Source organism: Mirounga leonina, unplaced genomic scaffold (genome assembly GCF_011800145.1).
Source record: "Mirounga leonina isolate KUSES-001 unplaced genomic scaffold, KU_Mleo_1.0 Mir_178, whole genome shotgun sequence".
Classification (NCBI taxonomy): Eukaryota; Metazoa; Chordata; class Mammalia; order Carnivora; family Phocidae; genus Mirounga; species Mirounga leonina.
In genome coordinates, this window is record NW_023270464.1 from 24345904 (window position 1) to 24366409 (window position 20506).

The 20506-nt window shown below is 52.3% G+C and overlaps 1 protein-coding gene across 3 annotated transcripts in view; it reads left to right on the forward strand.

Annotated features, from left to right (window-relative positions):
- SLC28A1 (solute carrier family 28 member 1) overlaps positions 1 to 20301 on the forward strand; it is a 51717-nt gene extending 31416 nt beyond the window's left edge. Inside the window, exons 10-19 of one of the 3 annotated variants that reach the window (XM_035024210.1) lie at positions 94 to 174; positions 2499 to 2624; positions 9185 to 9315; positions 10441 to 10609; positions 10745 to 10942; positions 14566 to 14647; positions 15356 to 15454; positions 15596 to 15707; positions 15960 to 18282; positions 20265 to 20301. In XM_035024210.1, coding sequence (XP_034880101.1) covers positions 94 to 174; positions 2499 to 2624; positions 9185 to 9315; positions 10441 to 10609; positions 10745 to 10942; positions 14566 to 14647; positions 15356 to 15454; positions 15596 to 15707; positions 15960 to 16032 — 1071 coding nt within the window. In that variant the 3' untranslated portion in view covers positions 16033 to 18282; positions 20265 to 20301. The remainder of the gene's footprint in view (positions 1 to 93; positions 175 to 2498; positions 2625 to 9184; positions 9316 to 10440; positions 10610 to 10744; positions 10943 to 14565; positions 14648 to 15355; positions 15455 to 15595; positions 15708 to 15959; positions 18283 to 20264) is intronic. The other 2 variants (XM_035024212.1, XM_035024211.1) reach the window with 2 other exon arrangements.
- Positions 20302 to 20506: the final 205 nt, after the last annotated feature.

The window sequence follows — 20506 nt, forward strand, 5'->3', positions numbered from 1 at the left end:
TTGGAAGGAAGACTTACCAGGTGCTTCCACCCTGCCCCTGACTCTCTCCGACTCTGGGGTCTGCCTGCCCACAAAGAGCTCTCTGCCTCCTAGATCAGTTGGCTGATGCAGGCCACCATGGGCACCATGGCCACTGAGACCCTGAGTGTGGCTGGAAACATCTTTGTGAGCCAGGTGGGTACTGCAGCCCCTGCCCTCATGCTCAGCAGCAGCATTCCCGGCGGGGCGGGGGGGGGGGGGGGGGGGTCCTGAGTCCTCAGAGCTCTGATTCAGTCAGCGGAAGAGACACTTGGACCTTCTCCCAGGGTCACCAAAGGCCGCTGCCCCGGAGATGCTCTGTTTGGGGGTGCACTCTTTGCCTGAGTCATGCCAGGGAGGATGGCCTCTGTCTGGCACCTCCTACTTACTGCTCTAGGCCATGGAGGTCTTCATCCGCTTAGAGACTCACAAATCCTACAGGTGGCGTCCACCTTTCTCCCTTCCTGTAGAAACAGGCTCGAGGGTGGGAACAGCTTGCCACGACCCCACAATATAAGTCAGGACTTAGAATCCACCTGTTCCCTTTCCTGGGCAGTGTTCCTTACATGACATCATTTTGTCTTCTTTTTTCCCCTCCTTCTTTCTGAAATATATTTTCCAAAGTAAATGTGACTCTAAAGGGCCATGTCGGCCCTGAGCCCCTTTCAGAAGGCCCGGTCCTCCTGGGGGTGAGACCCCGGAGCCCGTTCCAGGGACCTAGCCCATCGGAACAACATTGGGGTCACCAAAAGTCCTATTTGCCACAGAAAACCATATTTCACTGGACAGTTTAGGAAACTGGAGCATATTTTCATCTTTTTGGCGATAGGACCACTGGGTTGATTTCAAAGGGTTTTTTTTTAAGCCAATGAAGACAGATGTGCTCTTAGATAAATTGTCTCAAATCCCTTCAGATGTTTAAAATGAAGCAAAAGAGAAAGAAATACTGAAATACGAAAACACGTCTTTAAATGAAATGTGGCAAATGTGCTCCATGGTTTTTGCTGAGAAAATACAAATTTTAGGTGAATGGGATTTGGGTGATGTGAAGAGCTCCCCAAGTGAACTGACTTGGGACCAGTTGGTGGGCCCATTGACCTAGACCCCTGGGTCTTTGCCTCGCTTCCCCCAAGGGAAGGGGATGGGGAGCCTCTGAGGATCAGCAGCATCATCTCAGCCCTGATGCTGGCGGCCCGGGTCCTCTTCTCTGGCCACACTCTGTCCCTGGGGGGTTGCACCAGCCCCATGGCTTAACCACTTCAAGTGTCACCCCAGACCCTAGCTCCAGCGTGACCCACCCAACTGCCCCTTGACCTTCCACTTGGGTACCTAAAGGGCATCTCAGATTCACCACACCAAGTCCAAGCGGGTTAACCCCGATTCCCTCCTCGACACATCTGCACGCTTCCAAGTCTTTCTCTTCTCAGGAAAGGGTACTTCCTGTAGCGTCTTCCACGAAGTTGATCAGACAAAACTCCAGGAGTCTTCCTTCCCTCCTCGGCTTCCCTCGCTCCCGGCAGCCCCCGGCCCACCTGCCCCTCCTCCTCCAGCTCCAGCGCCCCACCCCCACCCCCTCTGCCACAGGCACACTGGCCTGCTCATGGGTCCTCAAAACTGCTGAGCTCAAATCTGCCCCAGGGCCCTTGCTGTTCACTCTGCCTGCAATGCTGTGCCACCAAATCCAACCGATGGCCCCTGTGGTCTCAGCTCCAATGTCACCTCCTCGGACAGCCCTTGCTTGTTAATTCTAAACACCCCGCAACCACCAGGCATTCACCAAGCACATATCTCCATAGCTTTAGCACCGTCTACGAGACACTGTTTCTCTACTTGGTTCCTTGCTGGTTATCCATTTCTTCCCATAACCCACCCTCTTCCACTGCTCCCAGGATAAAAACTCTGTGCGGTCAGGGGTTCTATCTTGTTTACCCCCAATCCCTATTCTATAGAAGAGTCTGGAACATAGGAGGTGCTCAATAACTGTTCATTAAATGAATAAATGAATGGCTCCAGGCTTGCCCAGATGCCCTGGAGTAAACACACCACCGAATGCCCATCTCCTTCCTTTCTGGCAACCCCTATGGCTTCATTAAAAGCTCAGGCCTGGAGTTCCATCCACTTCTGGCCCTTTGCATGAACAGAGGTAATTCTCTGAACCTCTCTGATTCTCTGTTTGCTCTCCTGGAAAAGGGGGATGACCACTTCTTTCTCCGAAGGTCATGAGTGATGAATGTGAGGTGCCAGGACCTAGTGGGCACTTGACCCAGGGGAGCATCATCAGGCCAAGAGGAAGGGCTGGGGGTCCGTGCCTAGAGCCAGGCCAATGCCAAGGTTCAGGGAGGCCCAGCCAAGTACAGACTATGGTCCCGACCCTGCCTTGCTGACTCTGCCCCTGGGATCCCCGGGACCCTCTGCGACTTGTGCCCACTCCCGGGGGAAGGGGGGACACCCTGGCTGTCTGACATCTTTCCTGTTTGCAGACGGAGGCTCCTCTGCTGATCCGGCCCTACCTGGCCGACATGACTCTGTCCGAAATCCACGCCGTCATGACCGGAGGCTTTGCTACCATTGCTGGCAGCCTGCTGGGCGCCTACATCTCCTTTGGGGTATGTCGAGCTCTCCCTGTGCTTGCTGAAAACCTCCAGAACCTGAAACCCTCCTTTGGTGGGAGCTGCACACAGCTCGTGGCCGGAGCAACCTAGAGTCTTCCGACGTGGGCTGTGCTGGGAAGGCGGGCCAGGTGGGCAGGACCGTTCGGGCTTCTCATGTGGAAACGGGGGGCAAGAGTTCCCAGTGTTCCACCTGCTGAGCACCTCTCCTGTACCAGGCAAAGTGCTAGGTATCTCGACATTCCCATTTTACAGATGAGGAAGTTGAGGCTCAGAGAATAGGCGAGATGTCCCAGCCAGGATTCGAGCCCACATCTGTCTCACTCTAAGACTCATACGCACAGTCCCTCACCTGGGCTGTCCCTGGAGATCTGTCCTTCTCCCCCTGCCCTCCTCTTCCCCACACCCTTGCTGGGCACAAGTCCTTCCTCTGCTCCTAAATTATTGCTTATGCAGCTTTTGAGCGCAATGCATTTCTAGGTCAAATTCCAATGGTGTGACTCAAGCCCTTACACCAATCCCAGTCCTGCGTGGCAAGCAGAGATGAATCTTCCCATGTGTCCCCTACAAAGTGCCTGGTAATAGCGCTCTGCATTTGTTAAACACTCTGTACTTCTTTGTGCTTCCACATGCAAATCTTTAAAGATCTTAATGTTTTTCTTAACTATCAAAGAAATTCTTGCTTCTTGCAGAAGCGAGGAAAGTAAAAAAAAAAAAAAAAAAGAACTTCTTCAAACCCACTTCTCAAGGGAACTGCTTTTACTAGATTAGAAGTTTAGAACAGCAGTTCTCTTGACTGAGATTTTTTTAAAAATAAATTTTTTCCCCCCCCCCCCCCCCAAAGACCCGCTGAATCAGAAATGCTGGCGATGGGGCCCATATCCTGGATTATAACAAGCCTTCCAGATGACTCTGGTGCTCAATTTGAGGACCATTGACTTAAAATTCATCATTCCAGATCTGTCTGTGTCGTCATTTAAGTATATATACCTGAATACACACATACTCGCTTTCTTTTTTTACTAAAAATGAAGTAATTCTACCCTTGGTTTTCGGCAGTTTGCCGTTTCTTGCAAAATCTGAGCATGACATGAAATCCAGAAGTAAAAAGGAAAAGGTTGACAGAGCTACTCATAAAAATGAAAAATGTCTATATGGTGAAAGTCACAATTTTTAAAAAGTTTAAATGATTGATCAGGTTAAAATAGTTCATAAATCATAAAAAGATATTCCAGCTCACTGATAGTCAAAGAAATTAAAACAATAGTAACTTCTGTTTCTTCTAGAAGACGTGCAATATTTTACATGCTTCTATTTTTAAAAAAATACTTTATTTATTTGCCAGAGAGAGAGAGAGAGAGCACAAGCAGGGGCAGCGGCAGACAGAGGGAGAGGGAGAAGCAGACTCCCCACTGAGCAGGGAGCCTGACAGGGGCTTGGGGCTCGATCCCAGACCCCTGAGATCAGGACCTGAGCTGAACGCAGACACTTAACCAACTGAGCCACCCAGGCGTCCATTTACATGCCTCTAAATGGCAGAGCTATTGGGCGCTTTTGACAGGAGTGTAATTTGCTGTCACCTTTTGGGAGAACATCTGTCAGTCAGTTTAAATACTCTTTCCCAGGCGCCTGGTGGCTCAGTCAGTTAAGCGTCTGCCTTCAGCTCAGATCATGATCCCAGGGTCCAGAGATCGGGCTCCCTGCTTGGCAGGGAGCCTGCTTCTCCCTGTCTCTCTATCCCTCTCCCTCTGCCCCTCCATCCTGCTCTCTCTCAAGCTCGCTCTCGCTCTCTTTCAAATAAATAAATAAAATCTTAAAAAAAAACAACTCTTTCCCTTTGATCCAGTTAGGAATATTATGATACGGAAATATTTTCATAAGTGGTCAAAAAATGCCAAATTCCAACGTTATTTGTAATAACACACAAAAAAAAAAAGGAAAGAAAGAGCGAGCAACAACCTAAATGTCACCCATATCATGCACTGTCGCTCAGCCCCTAGAGTGAGGTGGGCCTCCTGGTGTGGATGGAGAGTGTGGCCTGCCTTTCGCTGCCTGCAGGGTCTCAAGAGTGTGTGTGTGTGGCGGGGGTGCGGTGGGGATGCTAGAATAACCCACCCTGTCCCCTCCCCTGGTCCTGAATTCCACCTGTCTTTCCCATCTCTGTTCTTGGGAGTGGGCATGGGGATGAGCCAACCGGCCCTTGGGGCACATGGGCCACACTGGTAAGCTCAGCTGCCTGAAGAACTCCCCGGGCAGAGCAGATGCTGTGTGACTTTCCCAAAAGGCCCCTTGTGCTCTGGCGTTTTGATCTTCTGGGCTTGGCACCCTCCGGACGAGAATTTTAGAGATCATCTGGTTCACCAAGGCCTAGAGAGAGCCCACCACCCCGAACGGATTTTTGAAGGAATTTGATGTTTCAGAAATGGAAACTCACAACTTTGTTCCTGAAACTTTTTTCATGGCAGTGTATTGGGGGGCGGGGGGGGGTGCCGCCGTTTGTTGGGACTTAGGGCTTTTACATGTCTTGATATTGCTCTGGTTTCCACGGTCAGTTAAAAGAAGGGTATTCCCACTGCGTGAGCCTTGCTGCCATTACTTAAGATTAAAATACCAGGAGAACTCTCCCTATTCCACAATCTGCCTTGCCACTCAGCTTCCTTTCCTTCTTGTCTCAGGCCAGAGTCCAGGCCCAGCCCCAGGCAGTCGGGCCTCCCACTGAAGGGACCTGGGTGCCCACTTCCCTTTAGCTCAACAGAATGTGCAGAGGCCGCCAAAGCTCCACGCACAGGCTCTGGTACGAAGCCCCAATCCCCATAGCTGGCCCAGGTGAAAAGCACCCCACAGACCTTCCTTCCCTCCTTCCCTCCCTGCTCTGGATGGGCCTTTAGTCTGGAATCCGAGAAGCTCTCGTCTGCCCCCACCTGGCACTTGGCTGCCACTGCAGCAGCCCCAGGGCCTTCTCCCACAGCTGCGCCTTCCCACCCTCTCCCCTCTTCATTCCCTGCCCCCCCTCCCCGGGCAGCTCCTCACTGTGTCTTTGACTCTGCCCTCAGCCCCTGAATTCCAGAAAGGTCACTGCACACTCCTCCTTTCTCTTTGTTGCTCAACGGGCTCCCTTTGCCCTGCTCTCCTATCGGATCTTTCTACCCCTGTGCCATCTGATGCACTGACCACTAGCCACACGAGGCTACTGAGCCCCTGAAATGTGGCTGGTCTGAAATGAGATGCGCCTTGAGACCTCCTACGGACAAAAATGGATATATTTTATGAATAAGTTTTATATTGATTACATGAATGGAAAGATAATGTTTTGGATATGTTGGGTTAAGTAAAATGCATTACCGAAAATAATTTCACCTGTTTCTCTTTACTTTTTTAATTGGCTACTAGAGAATTTAAAATCACAGACATGGTTCTCATTATATTTGTATTGGACGGCACTGGTCTAGACCTCGTCCCCTGCTCTGAGGTCCCAGGGCTCCCTTGACTGAATTCTTTCATTGTGATCTCCATTTTCTTTTCTTTTCTTTTTTTTAAGAGTTTTTTTTTTTAATTTTTATTTATTTGAGACAGAGAGAATGAGAGAAAGAGAGCACATGAGAGAGGGGAGGGTCAGAGGCAGAAGCAGTCTCCCTGCCGAGTAGGGAGCCCGATGCGGGACTCGATCCCGGGACTCCAGGATCATGACCTGAGCCGAAGGCAGTCGCTTAACCAACTGAGCCACCCAGGCGCCCCTTTTTAAGAGTTTTTATTTATTTATTTGTGAGAGAGAGAGAGAGAGAGAGAACACAAGCAGGGGGAGCGCAGGTAGAGGGAGAAGCAGACTCCCTGCTGAGCAGGGAGCCTGATGTGGGGCTTGATCCCAGGACCCTGGGATCAGGACCTGAGCCGAAGGCAGACTCTTCTTCTTCTTCTTCTTTTTTTTTTTTTTTTAAGATTTTATTTATTTATTTGACAGAGAGAGATAGTGAGAGAAGGAACACAAGCAGGGGGAGAGGGAGAGGGAGAAGCAGGCTTCCCGCAGAGCAGGGAGCCAGATGTGGGGCTCGATCCCAGGACCCTGGGATCATGACCTGAGCCGAAGGCAGACTCTTAACCGACTGAGCCACCCAGGCGTCCCTATACATTTCCCTTTTCACCGTAGTTCCCCAAAACTCTAAAGCAGGCCCCAGCCCTCTCCACTAACCCCAGAAACTGGTCTCTCTCCCCACTCCTTTGGCTCAGGGGCCCCTGTGAGGGGAGCTGTGAACACAGGCTGGGCAGGGTCATGTTGAGGGGATCAGTCACTGATGCTCCTCAATCGTGCAAGAGTGGGGGCCCCTAGGATAGGGTCTATGAAGTTCTGAGCAGGGCTGACAGTCTACCACTTAGTTTCCACATCTGTAAAATGGGCAGAATTTCTGCCCACCTCACAGCAGTTTAAGAGTTAAATGCAATAATAGAAAACAGAACAGTGTTGAAAAAGTGGTATTTCTTTCTCTGACATATTAGGGTCAGAAATCCATCCTTCTGAAACTGGCCCATTTTATGCTTTGTAGTTGTGTGGATTTTTTTTCCTTTCTCAGTAAAGTTTTTTTGGGTTTTTTTTTAAAGATTTTATTTATTTATTTGACAGAGAGAGAGCACGCACAAGCAGGGGGAGAAGGAGAGGGAGAAGCTCCCTGCTCAGCCCTGATGCAGGGCTCTATCCCAGGACCCTGGGATCAGGACCTGAGCCGAAGGCAGACGCTTAACCGAGCCACCCAGGTGCCCCAGTAAAGTTATTTTTGATGGAGGGTGCATACCCTCTATCCCTGTCCACATGGGACCCCCTTTGGGTAGAGAGAGGAAAGCTTTGAGCAGAAGTAGGCCCTGGGATGCTGGGGCAGAAGGTGTTCTTGACGGGGCACCTGCAGGCAGGACTGGGGGTGTCACAGCCTGAGGAGTCGCTGGCAGTGGGGAGGACTGGCCCCGTGCCCCAGCGAGGCCAGTCTGGGCAGAACTCACCCCTTTCCAAGCTGTAATGACCAGCTGGAGCCCTTGAGGCTCTGGTCAGGCTTGGCGCACTCCGACAGTGTCCAGGAATGTGACACGGACAGGATGTGTACCCTGCTCAAGTTGGCAAGGGTGAGATGACCTCCAAAGTGGGGCAAGGGGGAGGGTCCTGGCTGATGGAGGGGAATGTCCCCATGGGATCTGGGCAGCTCCACAGAGGCAGGTGACATCCCAAAGCCCAGCCCGGAACATCCAGGTTCTGGTTTCTTCCGGCAAGGAGCAGGGCCTGCACACCGAGGGCCTAGGATAGGGTGTGCAGGAGGTGGGCGTTGGTGCTGATACTCATGTTAAGGGATTTCTACTCCCAACTGAAAAGAAACAAAGGGGGCTTAAAAGAAGAAGGAAGGGCGCTGGGGTGGCTCAGTCGGTTAAGTGTCCGACTCTTGGCGTCAGCTCTGATCATGACCTCAGATGGAGCCCCCCCATGGCAGCTTGACAACGCTTAGCCGTTCCCTTGTTGTTAGATGTTTGGGTTGGTTCTAATTTTTCCACTTGGTAAATAATACAGTGTTGGAAAAATATCCCATCCACCTCTGGGGCAGAAGACAGGGAAGCAGGGGTGCCTGGATGACTCAGTTGGTTAAGTGTCTGCCTTTGGGTCAGCTCATGATCTTGGGGTCCTGGGATTGAGCCCTTCATTGGGCTCCCTGCTCAGCAGGGAATCTGTTTCTTCCTCTCCCTCTGCTCATGCTCTCTCTCTCAAATAAATAGATAAAACCTTAAAAAAAAAAACAAAACAGGGAAGCAAAGGGTTTGAGGCCATAGTAAGGATAATAATTCAGGAAGGATGAATCCCTGGGGCCCAGGTTGCTCTGCCATACTGCTGGGAAGGAATTCGGTAGCGTGGCTCCTGTAGAGAGACCCAGGGCCAAAGGGTGGCTGTTTTGGTGGCAGATTTCCTAAGGGCTCCCTGACCACAGCAGTGGATGCGATGGGCCACCTTGAAATGGTGAGCTCCCTGACACAGTAAGTATTCAAGGCGGGAATCCTATAGAGGAAGGACATTCCTATATTATGAGGTCAAATGAGGTAACTGCTTGGATCCATCACAGCTCTTGTTCTGTGCGCTGTGAAACCATCACAAACCCTTCAGCCGGTGGTGGACCAGCCCTCAGATGACTGGCCAAAGGAAGACAGCCCAGAAGGGAAGGAAGGACTCTGAACTTGGAGCCAAAAGACATGAAGGTTCTAATTCCTTCTCTGACTTCATTTTGGGCAGGTCCCATTTAACCTTGGGGGGCCTCAGTTTCCTTGTCCGCGCCGTGCCGTGGGCTAACACCACTTGCTGGGTCTCACTGACCCAAGTACTACAGGGAAAGAGGACGTTCTGTGCATCCAGCCTGTGACCCTTTACCCAGAAAAGGTATCATTACTGTCACCAACGACAACAGCAATACTGACCACGAGGACACACCCAATGAGGCAGAGCACCCATGCCCCCTGCTGCCCTGGGCTGCACTCCTGACCCCGACACTTCCCTGTCTCCCTCTGTCTCCGGGTAAGCCTCACTCCCATTCCTGCAGATCGATGCCGCCTCCCTGATTGCCGCCTCCGTGATGGCCGCCCCTTGTGCCTTGGCCCTGTCCAAGCTGGTCTACCCGGAGGTGGAGGAGTCCAAGTTTAAGGGCGCAGAAGGGGTGAAACTGACTGGAGGGTGAGCACAGCGGGAGGGTAGCCTGGGGGCGTGGGAGGTAGGGGGGCGCAGGGGGGAGGGGGCGGGGGAGGGGAGAGGGGAGGAACGCTGGGGGGGGGGGGGGGGGGGGGGTCGGGGGGAAGAGAGGGGAGGGGAGGGAGGTGGGAAGAGAGGTGGGGCTGGGGGAGGAGGGGAGGGAGGTTGCAGGGAGCAGGGGGTCTGGGGGGAGCAGAGGGTGAGGGGTGGGAGGGAAGGGGAGGGGAGGGGGAGGGCGGTGGGGGGAGGGGGCAGGAGCATAGGCCGAGGCAGGCATCTGGTTCTCTCTGCCCAACCCCAGGCCCTCTCCTCCTTCACTGCCCCGGCTCGTGGCTCCACGTGGCTTCGCGTCTTAATTTCCAGGCTCCGACCAGAGGGAAAGGCCCGGCAGGTCACATGGGACAGCGGCCTGTTGCGCGTGTGCTGGGGAGGGTCCTGAGAAGGCCCCAGGCCACCTGTTCCTGGGGCCTTGCGCTCCCGCAGCAGCTGGCAGTCACATAGTGACTCAGCACCACCCCTGATCACCTCACCTGCCAACACCTCTTGCTCTAGCCGAACAAGCACCATGTAACACTGGCTTTGGTGTTGAGAAGGCTCCAGCGAGCTTGGGGTACAGTGCGCAGGTCCAGAGCTGCACCCCCTGTAGAAACAGAGTGTGGGCCACATCTAGAATTTTAAGTTTTCTAATAGTTGTGGTTTTTACAAAGTCAAAAGAAACAGGTGATTTTATTAACAAATTTTTTAATCTAGTATGTCCAAAATATTGTCCTTTCAACATGTAATCAGTATAAAACATTATTAATGAGCTATTTCACGTTCTTTTGTTTTGGTCCCGAATCTCTGAATCTCAGCACCTCGGTGCTGGGCCAGCTCCTCCCAAGTGCTCGGAAGCCACATGTGGCCGGTGGCTCCCACACGTGGACACAGCACCGTGCCGGGCCTTATCCTGGCGCTCGGACCAGCCCCTTTCTCCCCCTGGGTCTCGGAAACAAAACAAGGACCCTCAGCGCCAAAATACTTTGTCCAAGCTTCCACTCTGAGCCTACAGGATGCGGAGCCCCACTGTTGGTGGGGACAGGCCAATCATGGTGGTCCTTGGTCCCAAAACAGAGACGCCCAGAACCTCTTAGAAGCAGCCAGCAATGGGGCCACTGCCTCCGTGAAGCTGGTGGGGAACATCGGAGCCAACCTGATTGCTTTCCTGGCGTTGCTGGCCTTCGTCAACGCGGCCCTCTCCTGGCTGGGAGCCATGGTGGGTGCCCAGGAGCTCAGCTTCCAGGTACCGTTGGGCTGCCCACTTGGCCCGCGAGGGGCGGCCCGGGGCCGGGGGCTGGGCGGCAGTGGGTGGACACCCAGCAGATCCGCGGCCAGCCCTGGTCCTGGTCCCAGCAGCTGCCCTTGCCTTGTGCCTCAGCTCATCTGCTCCTACGCCCTGCGGCCTGTGGCCTTCTTAATGGGGGTGGCCTGGGAGGACTGCCCGGTGGTGGCGGAGCTCCTGGGGACCAAGCTGTTCCTGAACGAGTTCGTGGCCTATCAGGAGCTCTCCCAGTACAAGAGTCACCGCCTTGCGGGAGCTGAGGAGTGGGTCGGCGCCAAGAAGCAGTGGATCTCCGTGAGTGTCCCGGTCCCCTCCCTGCGGCAGGGGTGTCATGCCACCACTCCTGGGCCCCCTGGCAGGTGCTGTCCCAGCTCCTGGACAGGCAGGGGACACACGGAGATGGCGCCCAGCCTCCCAATCCTACTGCCCCGAGCGACAAGATGGCCTCGGGTTTCACTCCCTCCTTCCCGAAGCCTCTTAGGAGGCTGAGCTGCAAGGAAAGAGCCTCTTTGGGGACACCTGCGATCTTGCCGAAGATGGGCCACCATCCTGTGTGGCTTTGGGACGGCCACAGAGCCTCGCCTCTCCTACTGGAAAGTAGTGTGATTCGTGCCACGGCTGCGCCCAGAGGGACATATGTGAGCGTCCAGTGAGCAGAGGGAGCGAGATAGGGAGGCCCCGCCACATTCACAGCCAGCACATTGGATTCGGTTCCCCTGATGGCTTTTTCTGTGAAAATCTATTACTAAAAACTCTAGAGGTGCCCGGGTGGCTCGGTCGGTTAAGCATCCGCCTCTTGATTTCTGCTCGGGTGATGATCTCAGGGTCGTGAGATAGAGCCCCGTGTTGGACTCCGCGCTTGGCAGGGAGTCTGCTTGGGATGCTCTCTCCCTCTCCCTCTGCTCCTCCCCACCCCTGCATGAGCACAGGCTCTCTCTCATTCTCTCTCGTAAAAAAACAAAAACTCTAGGGGTGCCTGGGTGGCTCAGATGGTTAAGCGTCTGCCTTCGGCTCAGGTCATGATCCCAGAGTCCTGGGATCGAGTCCCACATCAGGCTCCCTGCTCCTTGGGAGCCTGCTTCTCCCTCTGCCTCTCTCTCTCTCTCTCTCTCTCTCTCTGTCTCTCATGAATAAATAAATAAAATCTTTAAAAACAAAAACAAAAACTCTAGGGGCACCTGGGTGGCTCAGTCGTTAAGCGTCTGCCTTCAGCTCAGGTCATGATCTCAGGGTCCTGGGATCGAGCCCCGCATCGGGCTCCCTGCTCAGCGGGAAGCCTGCTTCTCCCTCTTCCACTCCCCCTGCTTGTGTTCCTGCCCTTGCTATCTCTCTCTCTGTCAAAGAAATAAGTAAAAATTAAAAAAAAAAAAAAAAAAACCAAAACTCTAAAAGCTCTATAAAATGAATGTTTCTAAACAAATAAAAGCTCTATGTAGCATCACTGAGAATAAAACCATTACCTGTCACCTTGCCATCCTAAAATTATAGCTAGTGTTGTTTTATGCATTTTCTCCTATTCTTTTTTCAAGGGAGAGTTTACCTGGTTGTCATTACAGCATCCATCCTGTAGTGGAGCCAGCTTTCCCCACACCAGCTGTTATGACAGAAACATTTTTGATGTATGCATCCTGACATATTTAACCAATTCCTTGCTGTGGGGCCCCCCTGGGTTCATTGCCTCGTTTGGCTATTTTACACAGTGCTGAAATGAACAGCTTTGTGCACAGAACCTTTCCCTCCTCTCGGATCATTTCCTCCGGAGCTTTCCCAGATGTGGGATGACTGAATCACATGGCATGAATCCTCGTGCGGTTGCTCCCAGTGACTTTCCCAAAGGGTGGTAGCGACAGAAACGTCCCCCAGCTGGGCTGTGAGGGCTCTTTTCTACACACTAAGCGGCACTGAGCAACCTCCTTAAAAAAAGTTGTGCTTACTGTAACAGGCAAAATAGCTCATTGTTTTAATTTGCATCTCTTGGGTTACTAGGCACTTTGAAGGGGAAATATTTTTTCTTCTTAAATTATGTTTTAAATTGTAAGGGAATGTAGCCTTCAGTTAAAAATAATAAATTGTGTGAGATCAAAAGCACAGATTTCCCTGTCCTTGTCCTCAGCCCCTGTCTGTCTCTCCTCTAGAGATAATGGATGGGATGCTCCTTTAGGATCTTTTTTTACTTTGTTCCTTTAGTAAGTATTGGTTGAGACCCCCAGGGTGCCAGGCACTCTGCGAGGCACCACAAATTAAAAGGGGAAGTAGACAGACACGGTCCCTGATGTCATGGAATGTAGGCCTAGTGAAAAGCACAAGGAAGTGAAGGAATAAAAAGTAAACCACGATCTGAATGAAGTTCTACAAAGGAAACAAGAAGAGGAAACAGAAGGGTCTTCCTTGGCTGGGCTAGTCAGAAAATGCTCCCCGAGGTGTAGCATTTAGGCCAAGACCTGGAGGGAGGAGAAGGGGCCAGGTGAAGCTGGGAAGAGCATTCCAGACAAAGAAAAGACAGGTGCAAAGGCCCTGGGGTTGAACAGCACTTGTTTGGAGAAACGAAAGGAGAGAAGCACAGTTAGAGCAGGTGGTAATTGTAGAAGAGACTGGCTGAGGAGCAGTAGAAAGTTCCTGAAGATTTGACATTTTACATTTTAAGATTCCTTGAGTTGCTGTAGAGAGAGGGTGATGGTAGGTGAGCAAGCCGGATGCAGGAGCCTTAATATTTTTCCACCCATTTGTGTAAACTCTTTATGTTATAAGGACATTACCCATTTTCTATTATATTTTATACATATATATTTCCTAGTCTTTTTTCTTCTTCATCTTGTATTTGGGGATTTTTCTTTTAACCAATTTTACACCAAATCTTTTCCTTTGTGATTTCTTCTATTATTTCTAAACTTAGAAAGTTATCTCCATTCCAGAAATCTGATAGGTATTCAATTCCTGAGACAATATGGTGAAATATTTAAAAGCTTGAGTTTTGCAGTCAGGCAGAACTGAATTCCAATTCTTACACGGCCACCTTCTGGCTGTGTGAACCAGTTCCTCAGTTACTCAACCTCTCTGAGCCTCTGTTTGCTCCTCTCCAAAATGAGAGTAATAATGCTACCTTGTAAGTATAATTATTATTTGCCTATATTTTCTGTTATTTGCTGTTTAAAATATCAGTATTTATCTGCTTCAGTGCTCTAGAATTGATTTTTTTATATGGTGTGAGGTATGATCTAAGCCTTTTTTTTTTTTTTTTATTCCAAATTGTTCCATTTGGCTCTTAACACCTCTTTCTCGGAAATTAAACAACTGTATAATTGGGAAGGGAAGGGGAATTATTTTGCTTAAATACCTGGAACTTTCCCTACGGTGTGACCCTTACAGCAGCCCTCAGGCAGGTGCTATTATTCCCACCCTGCAGATGGAGTCGCTGAAATGTAAAGAGGCTATTGACTTGCTCAATCTGGTCATAGGTGGGGACACGTGTGGAGCCCCGCTGGCTGGGCTCCCAGTTCCTCACTGTCTTCAGGAGGCTGTCCTCAGTCCTCTTGCAGCCTGAGAGCCCCTGCAGGGAAACAAACTCCAGGCTATAGTGCTGGGAAGGGCCATTCACCAAGTGCCCCCCGGGGAACAGAGTTTAGGAAGGCCAACGCCAGAGGGCATAACAAGCCTGAATCAGACTGGGAAAGGGTGGCAGTTAAGATAAGGGGACTGAAGGCCACAGGCAGGGGGCTGTTTCTCAGGTGGTGCGGCCTGAACTGACCTAGAGGCCATTGTGCGAGGCCTGGGGTGAGGGTGGGGTCAAGCACTGAGGGCTTTAAAGGCCAAAAACACACCGGAAGTGGACGCAACTAGGGCTGGGGAGCCAGGGTGGTATGGGGGTGCCCCGCCCCATGCAAGGGAAGCCCCTCCTCACTCATATTCTGTCTTTTCAGGTCAGAGCAGAAATCCTCACGACATTTGCCCTCTGTGGATTTGCCAACTTCAGTTCCATTGGGATCATGCTGGGAGGCCTGAGTGAGTCCTGGGGGCCTCCCCAGCACCCTGGGCGGTTGGGGGCCTGGCTCTGAAACAACTTCCTGGGATCCTTAGGCCTCCGTCCTCCCGGATGTCCAGGGCAGGGCCTGAGCAAGATGGCCGCGGAGGTTCCTCCCAGCCCTAGGACTTCTCTGCTGCGGGGCCGAGGCGGGGGGTGGGCGGCCCAGGGGTTAGCACCCCGCTCAGGAGTCTGGGGAGGGAGGGAAGGTGCGTGCTGACCTGTCCCCTGAGGCCGGTCGGTTCCCATACCCACGGTGGACAGGTGGCCCTGGCGACGAAGGAGGAGGGCCCTGCACGGTTCTGAGCCGCTCCACACAGACCCCCTGCCTGGTGGTGTAACCATCCCATTTTACAGAGAAGGAAACTGAGTCTTGGAGAAGGGAAGTGATGGTCCCAGTCGCTCAGCTAGTTAGTGGCTGAGCCTGTATTTGATCCCAGGTCTGCCTGATGGCAAACTCACCTTCTTTTCCTACATCCGCCTCTGAGGGTGGCAGGTGTGGGGCGTTACCTGGGGGCCCAAGTCAGGCCAAGGAGGACTCCTGAACTCAGGGGGCGCGCAGGAGGACAACATCTGTCCCTCCATCTGCCCAGAAGGGGAAGGGGAGTAGGCAGAGGCATCCAGAGGTGCAGAGTACGGGCAGAAGGGCAGAGGGCCTCCTGGCGCTCAGCACCCCGGTCTCCTCGCAGCCTCCATGGCCCCCCAGCGGAAGAGCGACTTCTCCCAGATAGTTCTCCGGGCGCTCTGCACGGGGACCTGTGTGTCGCTGGTGAATGCCTGCGTGGCCGGTGAGTGCCGGCCTGGCAGAGTCCTGATTTTCTAGCCCCATCCAGGGCCGGACACCGGGGCTCTGGCCCCTCTGGAAGTTCCAGCAGGGGTGGGGAGTTGGGGGACGCAGACCCTGCCCACCAGCTGCCTTCCCTGCACAGGGATCCTCTATGTGCCCCGGGGGGCCGCGGTCGACTGCACGGCCCTCCTGAACGCAACCGTGGGCAGCAGAAGCTTCGAGGTATACCAGTGTTGCCGCTGGGCCTTCCAGAGGTGAGGCCCGGGCCGCTGGGGGGCTGGGGGCCCTGCAGTGACGGGGTGCAGAGGGCCCAAGTGCCTTGGGGGTGCCTCTGGTTCTGGCGCGAGGGGTAGAAACGTCACGGCCGTGGCCGATGTGGGGCTTGGAGACCAGACGGGGAGGAGGGGTGGGCCAGAGGCATGGAGCAGCTTTCCCAGGGTCGCACACCCCTCAGAGGCCAGCAGAGCCAGGCCCGGAGCCCAGACCGCAGCCTTTGCTTCTTTTAGGCCCAGCCCAGAGGTCAGCCGAGGGGCCCTGGACGTCTGCTGTCGATTTTACAACCACACGATCTGTGCGTAGCGGGGACAGCACGTCTTCGGCCTCCTGGGGGCTGCTCGTCCCCACGAAGTGGCTGTCCCCACCCTTCTCTCTCTCACCCTTCCCTCCTCGGGGGGAAGCCACGGGGCTGAGACTCACCTCGGTCACGCGGTTGGGGAGGAGTTGATGGGGCGAGCGGGCAGAGAGTGGGTGGTGTGGAAGTGAGGGATGCCCCCCAATCCTCGACCCCTTCCTGCTCCCTCCCGAAATGTGAATTCTCAGGGTCACCTCTGCCTCCTTTTCTCTCCCCTCCGCATCCAAACAGCACTCTGGTCCCCTTTGTCTCCCCACCGTGGGTCTCTCACGTGCACCCTTCCCTTCAGTTATGGGGTCCCTCACGCTGGGCTTTGTAGCCGCCTCCCTCCCTCCCTCCTCCTCCTCTGGCACTGGAATCTTGCCGTGGCTTACCTGGGCCAGACCCTTCCTCTACTTTCAGAGGCTCCCCTGCAGCCTTTGCCCATAGTGTTCCCAAACTGGTGTCCCGTGGAACACTGTCCCACGAGGTGTTCAGAAGGTTCCGTGATCCACCAGGCTTGGAAAATACCGGGCTAAATAAAGTCACACGGGTTTTGCTTTTGGGTTTGTTTTTGTTTTACTATGGACTCGCCAAATCTTGATCCAGATATGACAGGAGACATTCTCCAAATTTTTTCGACCATAAGAACCTTTGGGATGGGAGCATCTCTTAGTTGAGGACCCCACGGAACACAATTCAGGAAATAGTGGTTAATGTTCTAAACTGCTTTACATAATTGTAACACAAAGTTTACATAGCACTGTCTGCCAGGCACTGTTCTGGGTGCTTCATACATTCTAACTCTCAACCCTGACAACAACCTTATGAAGTCAGGTTCTATTATTATCCCTGGTTGAGGAATCAGAGGCCCAGAGAAGTTAAGTAACTTGCACAAAGCAACACAGCTAGGAAGAGGAAGAGGTGAGATTTGAACCCAGGCCGTCTTAGCCTCGCAAGCGGCGTTGAATCTCTCAGCTGGGCTGCCGGCATCAGAGGAACTCGGTTGGGTGACTTGCCCTGACCTCCCCCCCTCGGCATTTCTCCCCAGCCCACGCTTGCTGCTCCAGGGGTCCAGGCTTCTGAGGTGTTTTACGTGCCTCTGCGCCTTCGTTCCTGGCATCCCCGTCACCCAGCAGGCCCTGTCCCTCTCTCTCTTGCCTGTGCTCCTCCTGCCGACTTCCCACTCCCCAGCGGCTTTGGCGGAGTGACCTGCGATGCACCTGTGCCTGGGGCCGCCGGGCCGCCGCTCCATCACTCACCTGTGTCACCTCCGGCTTCCCAGTTGTAGCCCGCCCTGGGCCAAGGCAGAGAGAGGACGTGCTCTCAGCTCAGCACTGCTCTGATCGCGGGGCGGGCACAGGAGGGAGGGCTCCTCAGTCATCGGCCCTTCCCTCCACCCCTGTGCTCCGTCCTCCTCACTGGGCACCTGCAGACGTCGGGAGCCCTTGAGGGGAGGCCTGCAGACATCTGCTGGTGCCGGAAGCCCGTGCTTAACTGCATCCCAGGCGCAGCTCTAAGTCAAGATTGGCACAGACCCCTCCACTTGCCCCTTCCACAGCCGTGACAGACATTGCTAATCGATCACAGCACTCCCCACACTGAATCCAGAAGGGCCTCCAGAATCCCCATCAGTGTGGTGCTGGAGGACCCCACTGCCAAGGGATTCAGGCTGCCTTTTCGGGGGAGAACTATTTGCTGCCCCTGTGCTAAGAAATAGACACTAAGAACCCAAACTGCCATTGATTTTATGTCCCTGGCCTGGGAAGGGCTGGGGTTTTTGGAAAAGACTCTAGAAATGAAGGGCGTTGAAGCAGAGGGATCTTTGCAAGGAATGAGGCCCGTGCCCGTGATCTGTCCGCTCCAGGATTATGCACTGCTCGTTGATTCAGTCAAGGAATATCCATGGAGCACCTGTTTTATTAGCTCGGGCTGCCATCACAAAATACCACAGCTCGGGTGGCTTGAGCAACAGAAATCAATTCTGTCATAGTTTTGGAGGCTGGAAGCTCAAGATCAGGGCGCCGGCACGATCAGTTTCTAGTGATGTCTCTCTTGCTAGCATGCAGATGGCCTCACACTGCAGAGAGAGAGGGAGACAGCAAGCTCTCCGGTGTTTCTTCTTGCAAGGGCACTCATCCCACTACGGGAACCCTCCTGACCTCATGTGACCCTGCTTACACCCGGAGGCCCCATCTCCAAATACCATCGCCTTGGAGGTAAGGGCTTCAACATAAATTGGGGGGGAGGATGCAGTTCAGTCTGAAACACCTACTATGTGCCAGGTTCTGAGCAGGGGAACAGCAGTGAACCAAACTCTGATGAGCTAAAGCATTGGCATCTGGCTTCGAGAAGAGGGTTGGCTGGGAAGGGAAGTCCCTCCCGAGACAGGGCGTGGCTCCCAGGAAGATGACCTTGATAGGAGGGAAGGGCAAAGGATCTTCAGCAGGCTTCTCAGGCGTCCTTAGGGGGCCTGGCCAACGGCATTTTTCTGGGCTCTTAGTATAGTGGAAAGTGAAAATGATACCAGAATAGGATTGCACAAATTACGATTTATATTGTCATATATTTTAACACAGAACACACTGTAATATTGTGTTGTCCCCAAGATGACAGGATTTATTTTCAACTGAAGGCCGACTGAAGAATCTAAGAAGCCATTTTTATTAATCTCAAAAATTTCACTGTGATCGCCTGTTTTTATACATTAGGTTTCTTGAAATCTAGATTCTGTGCCCTCCTGTACTTAGTGTAATAGCGATCAACATATAAGATATATTTATTATGTTAAATTAAGTCCTGGTGGGGTGGTCCGCTGATGAGGATTTTTCAGCCAACATGACCACATGAATGACCTAATTTGGAGATGTGAGCAGAAGTCTACATTCAGCAAACGTACAATTCCTCTGTGAAGTTGCTATGAGGCTTCTGAACGTCACTTTCAGTATCTATTACATGATTACAGACCTATAAACACATGTGGGCCATACTCTGAATAGCACTGTCCTCTAGTATTTTCTGTTAATGAAAATTTGTCAGCATTGTCTACTCACATGATTTGTCCTGAATGTTAACTTCTCTAAGGAGATGTGGGAAAAGGCAGCAGGACTCTGGTTGGAATCTAGGACGCATGTCTTTCATGAGAGAATGTACGCAAAATCGCATGGACAGAGGCACCTAGGTTAAGCGTCTGCTTTCGGCTTAGGTCATGATCCCAGAGTCCAGGGATCGAGTCCCGTGTTGGGCTCCCTGCTCGACGGAGAAACTGCTTCTCTCTCTGCCCTTCACCTGGCTCATGCTCTCTCTCAAATAAAAAATTAATCTTTTTAAAAAATTGCACAGACAGTAGAATTCCAAATAATTTATGCAATACTTCCCTTAAGGGGAAGTGCAAATCAAATTTTGCCTCAAAAATGTTTCCCTTCGATCCCAGTTTTGCCATTCTGGGCCATTCAGAACAAGTCCTATCTCATGGATATATCTTTATTGTTTGTTTGTTTAATTTTAGATTTATTTACCAAAGGAATACTTGCTCATGGGCTTTAAAAAGTCCAATCTTAGAGAAACCTTATAGACGTGTTTTAATCCCTTTTCCTCATGGCAGCTCTTCAGCAGTTGGAAGATGGCAAGCATCCAGGCTTCCCTTTTCTGAGCTGGGACCCTTAGTCCTTTCACTTGTTCCTCACATAGCACGTCATGGTTTCAAAATTTGCCCCAGACCTGATTCTTAGCTGTTCTGCACTTATATGCAGACATTGCGCGTCTCATGAGCCAGTTCCAGACTGAAGCCAGAACACAGGGGGATAAATAGGATCTCATGGGTGTAACCACGATGATGGGATGGGACTAGAGATTGGATGTAGCCGAGGAGGGAGGGTATTTAAGAGAGGCAGACCTATAAGGAGAGTGTTAAGAAGCTACGTGTCTGCTCCAGAAACACTCCAAGCCGAGCGCTGGCATGTTGAGGGTGAAATATCATGGAGGGAGGAGAGAATAGGAGAAAGTTCTGTCCCAGAGCACAAATGGGACCACAGATAGGATAGGAATGGGGTGGGTGGGACCTTGCCTATTGGGACATCCGATAGGACTCCTACTTACCTACCATCAAGGGTGCAACAAGTTCATAACTTGCCTAGAGGATGATTTCCATCCCCAGAGATAAAGGGAATTGCTGCTTTTTCTTTCTTTTTTTTTTTTTAAGATTTTTATTTTTAAGTAATCTCTACACCCAACATGGGGCTCGAACTTATAACCCTGAGATCAAGAGTCGCATGCTCTGCTGACTGAGCCAGCCAGGTGCCCGGGGAATTGCTGCTTTGGACCGAGTTCTGATAAAGATGTGGACCCGTGGAGTGGGAGGCGCCATGGCAGCAGAGATTATGTGACTGGAAGTGACGGGGAGGCTGGCACGGCTGGGCACTTTGTCCACATTGAAGACAAAGG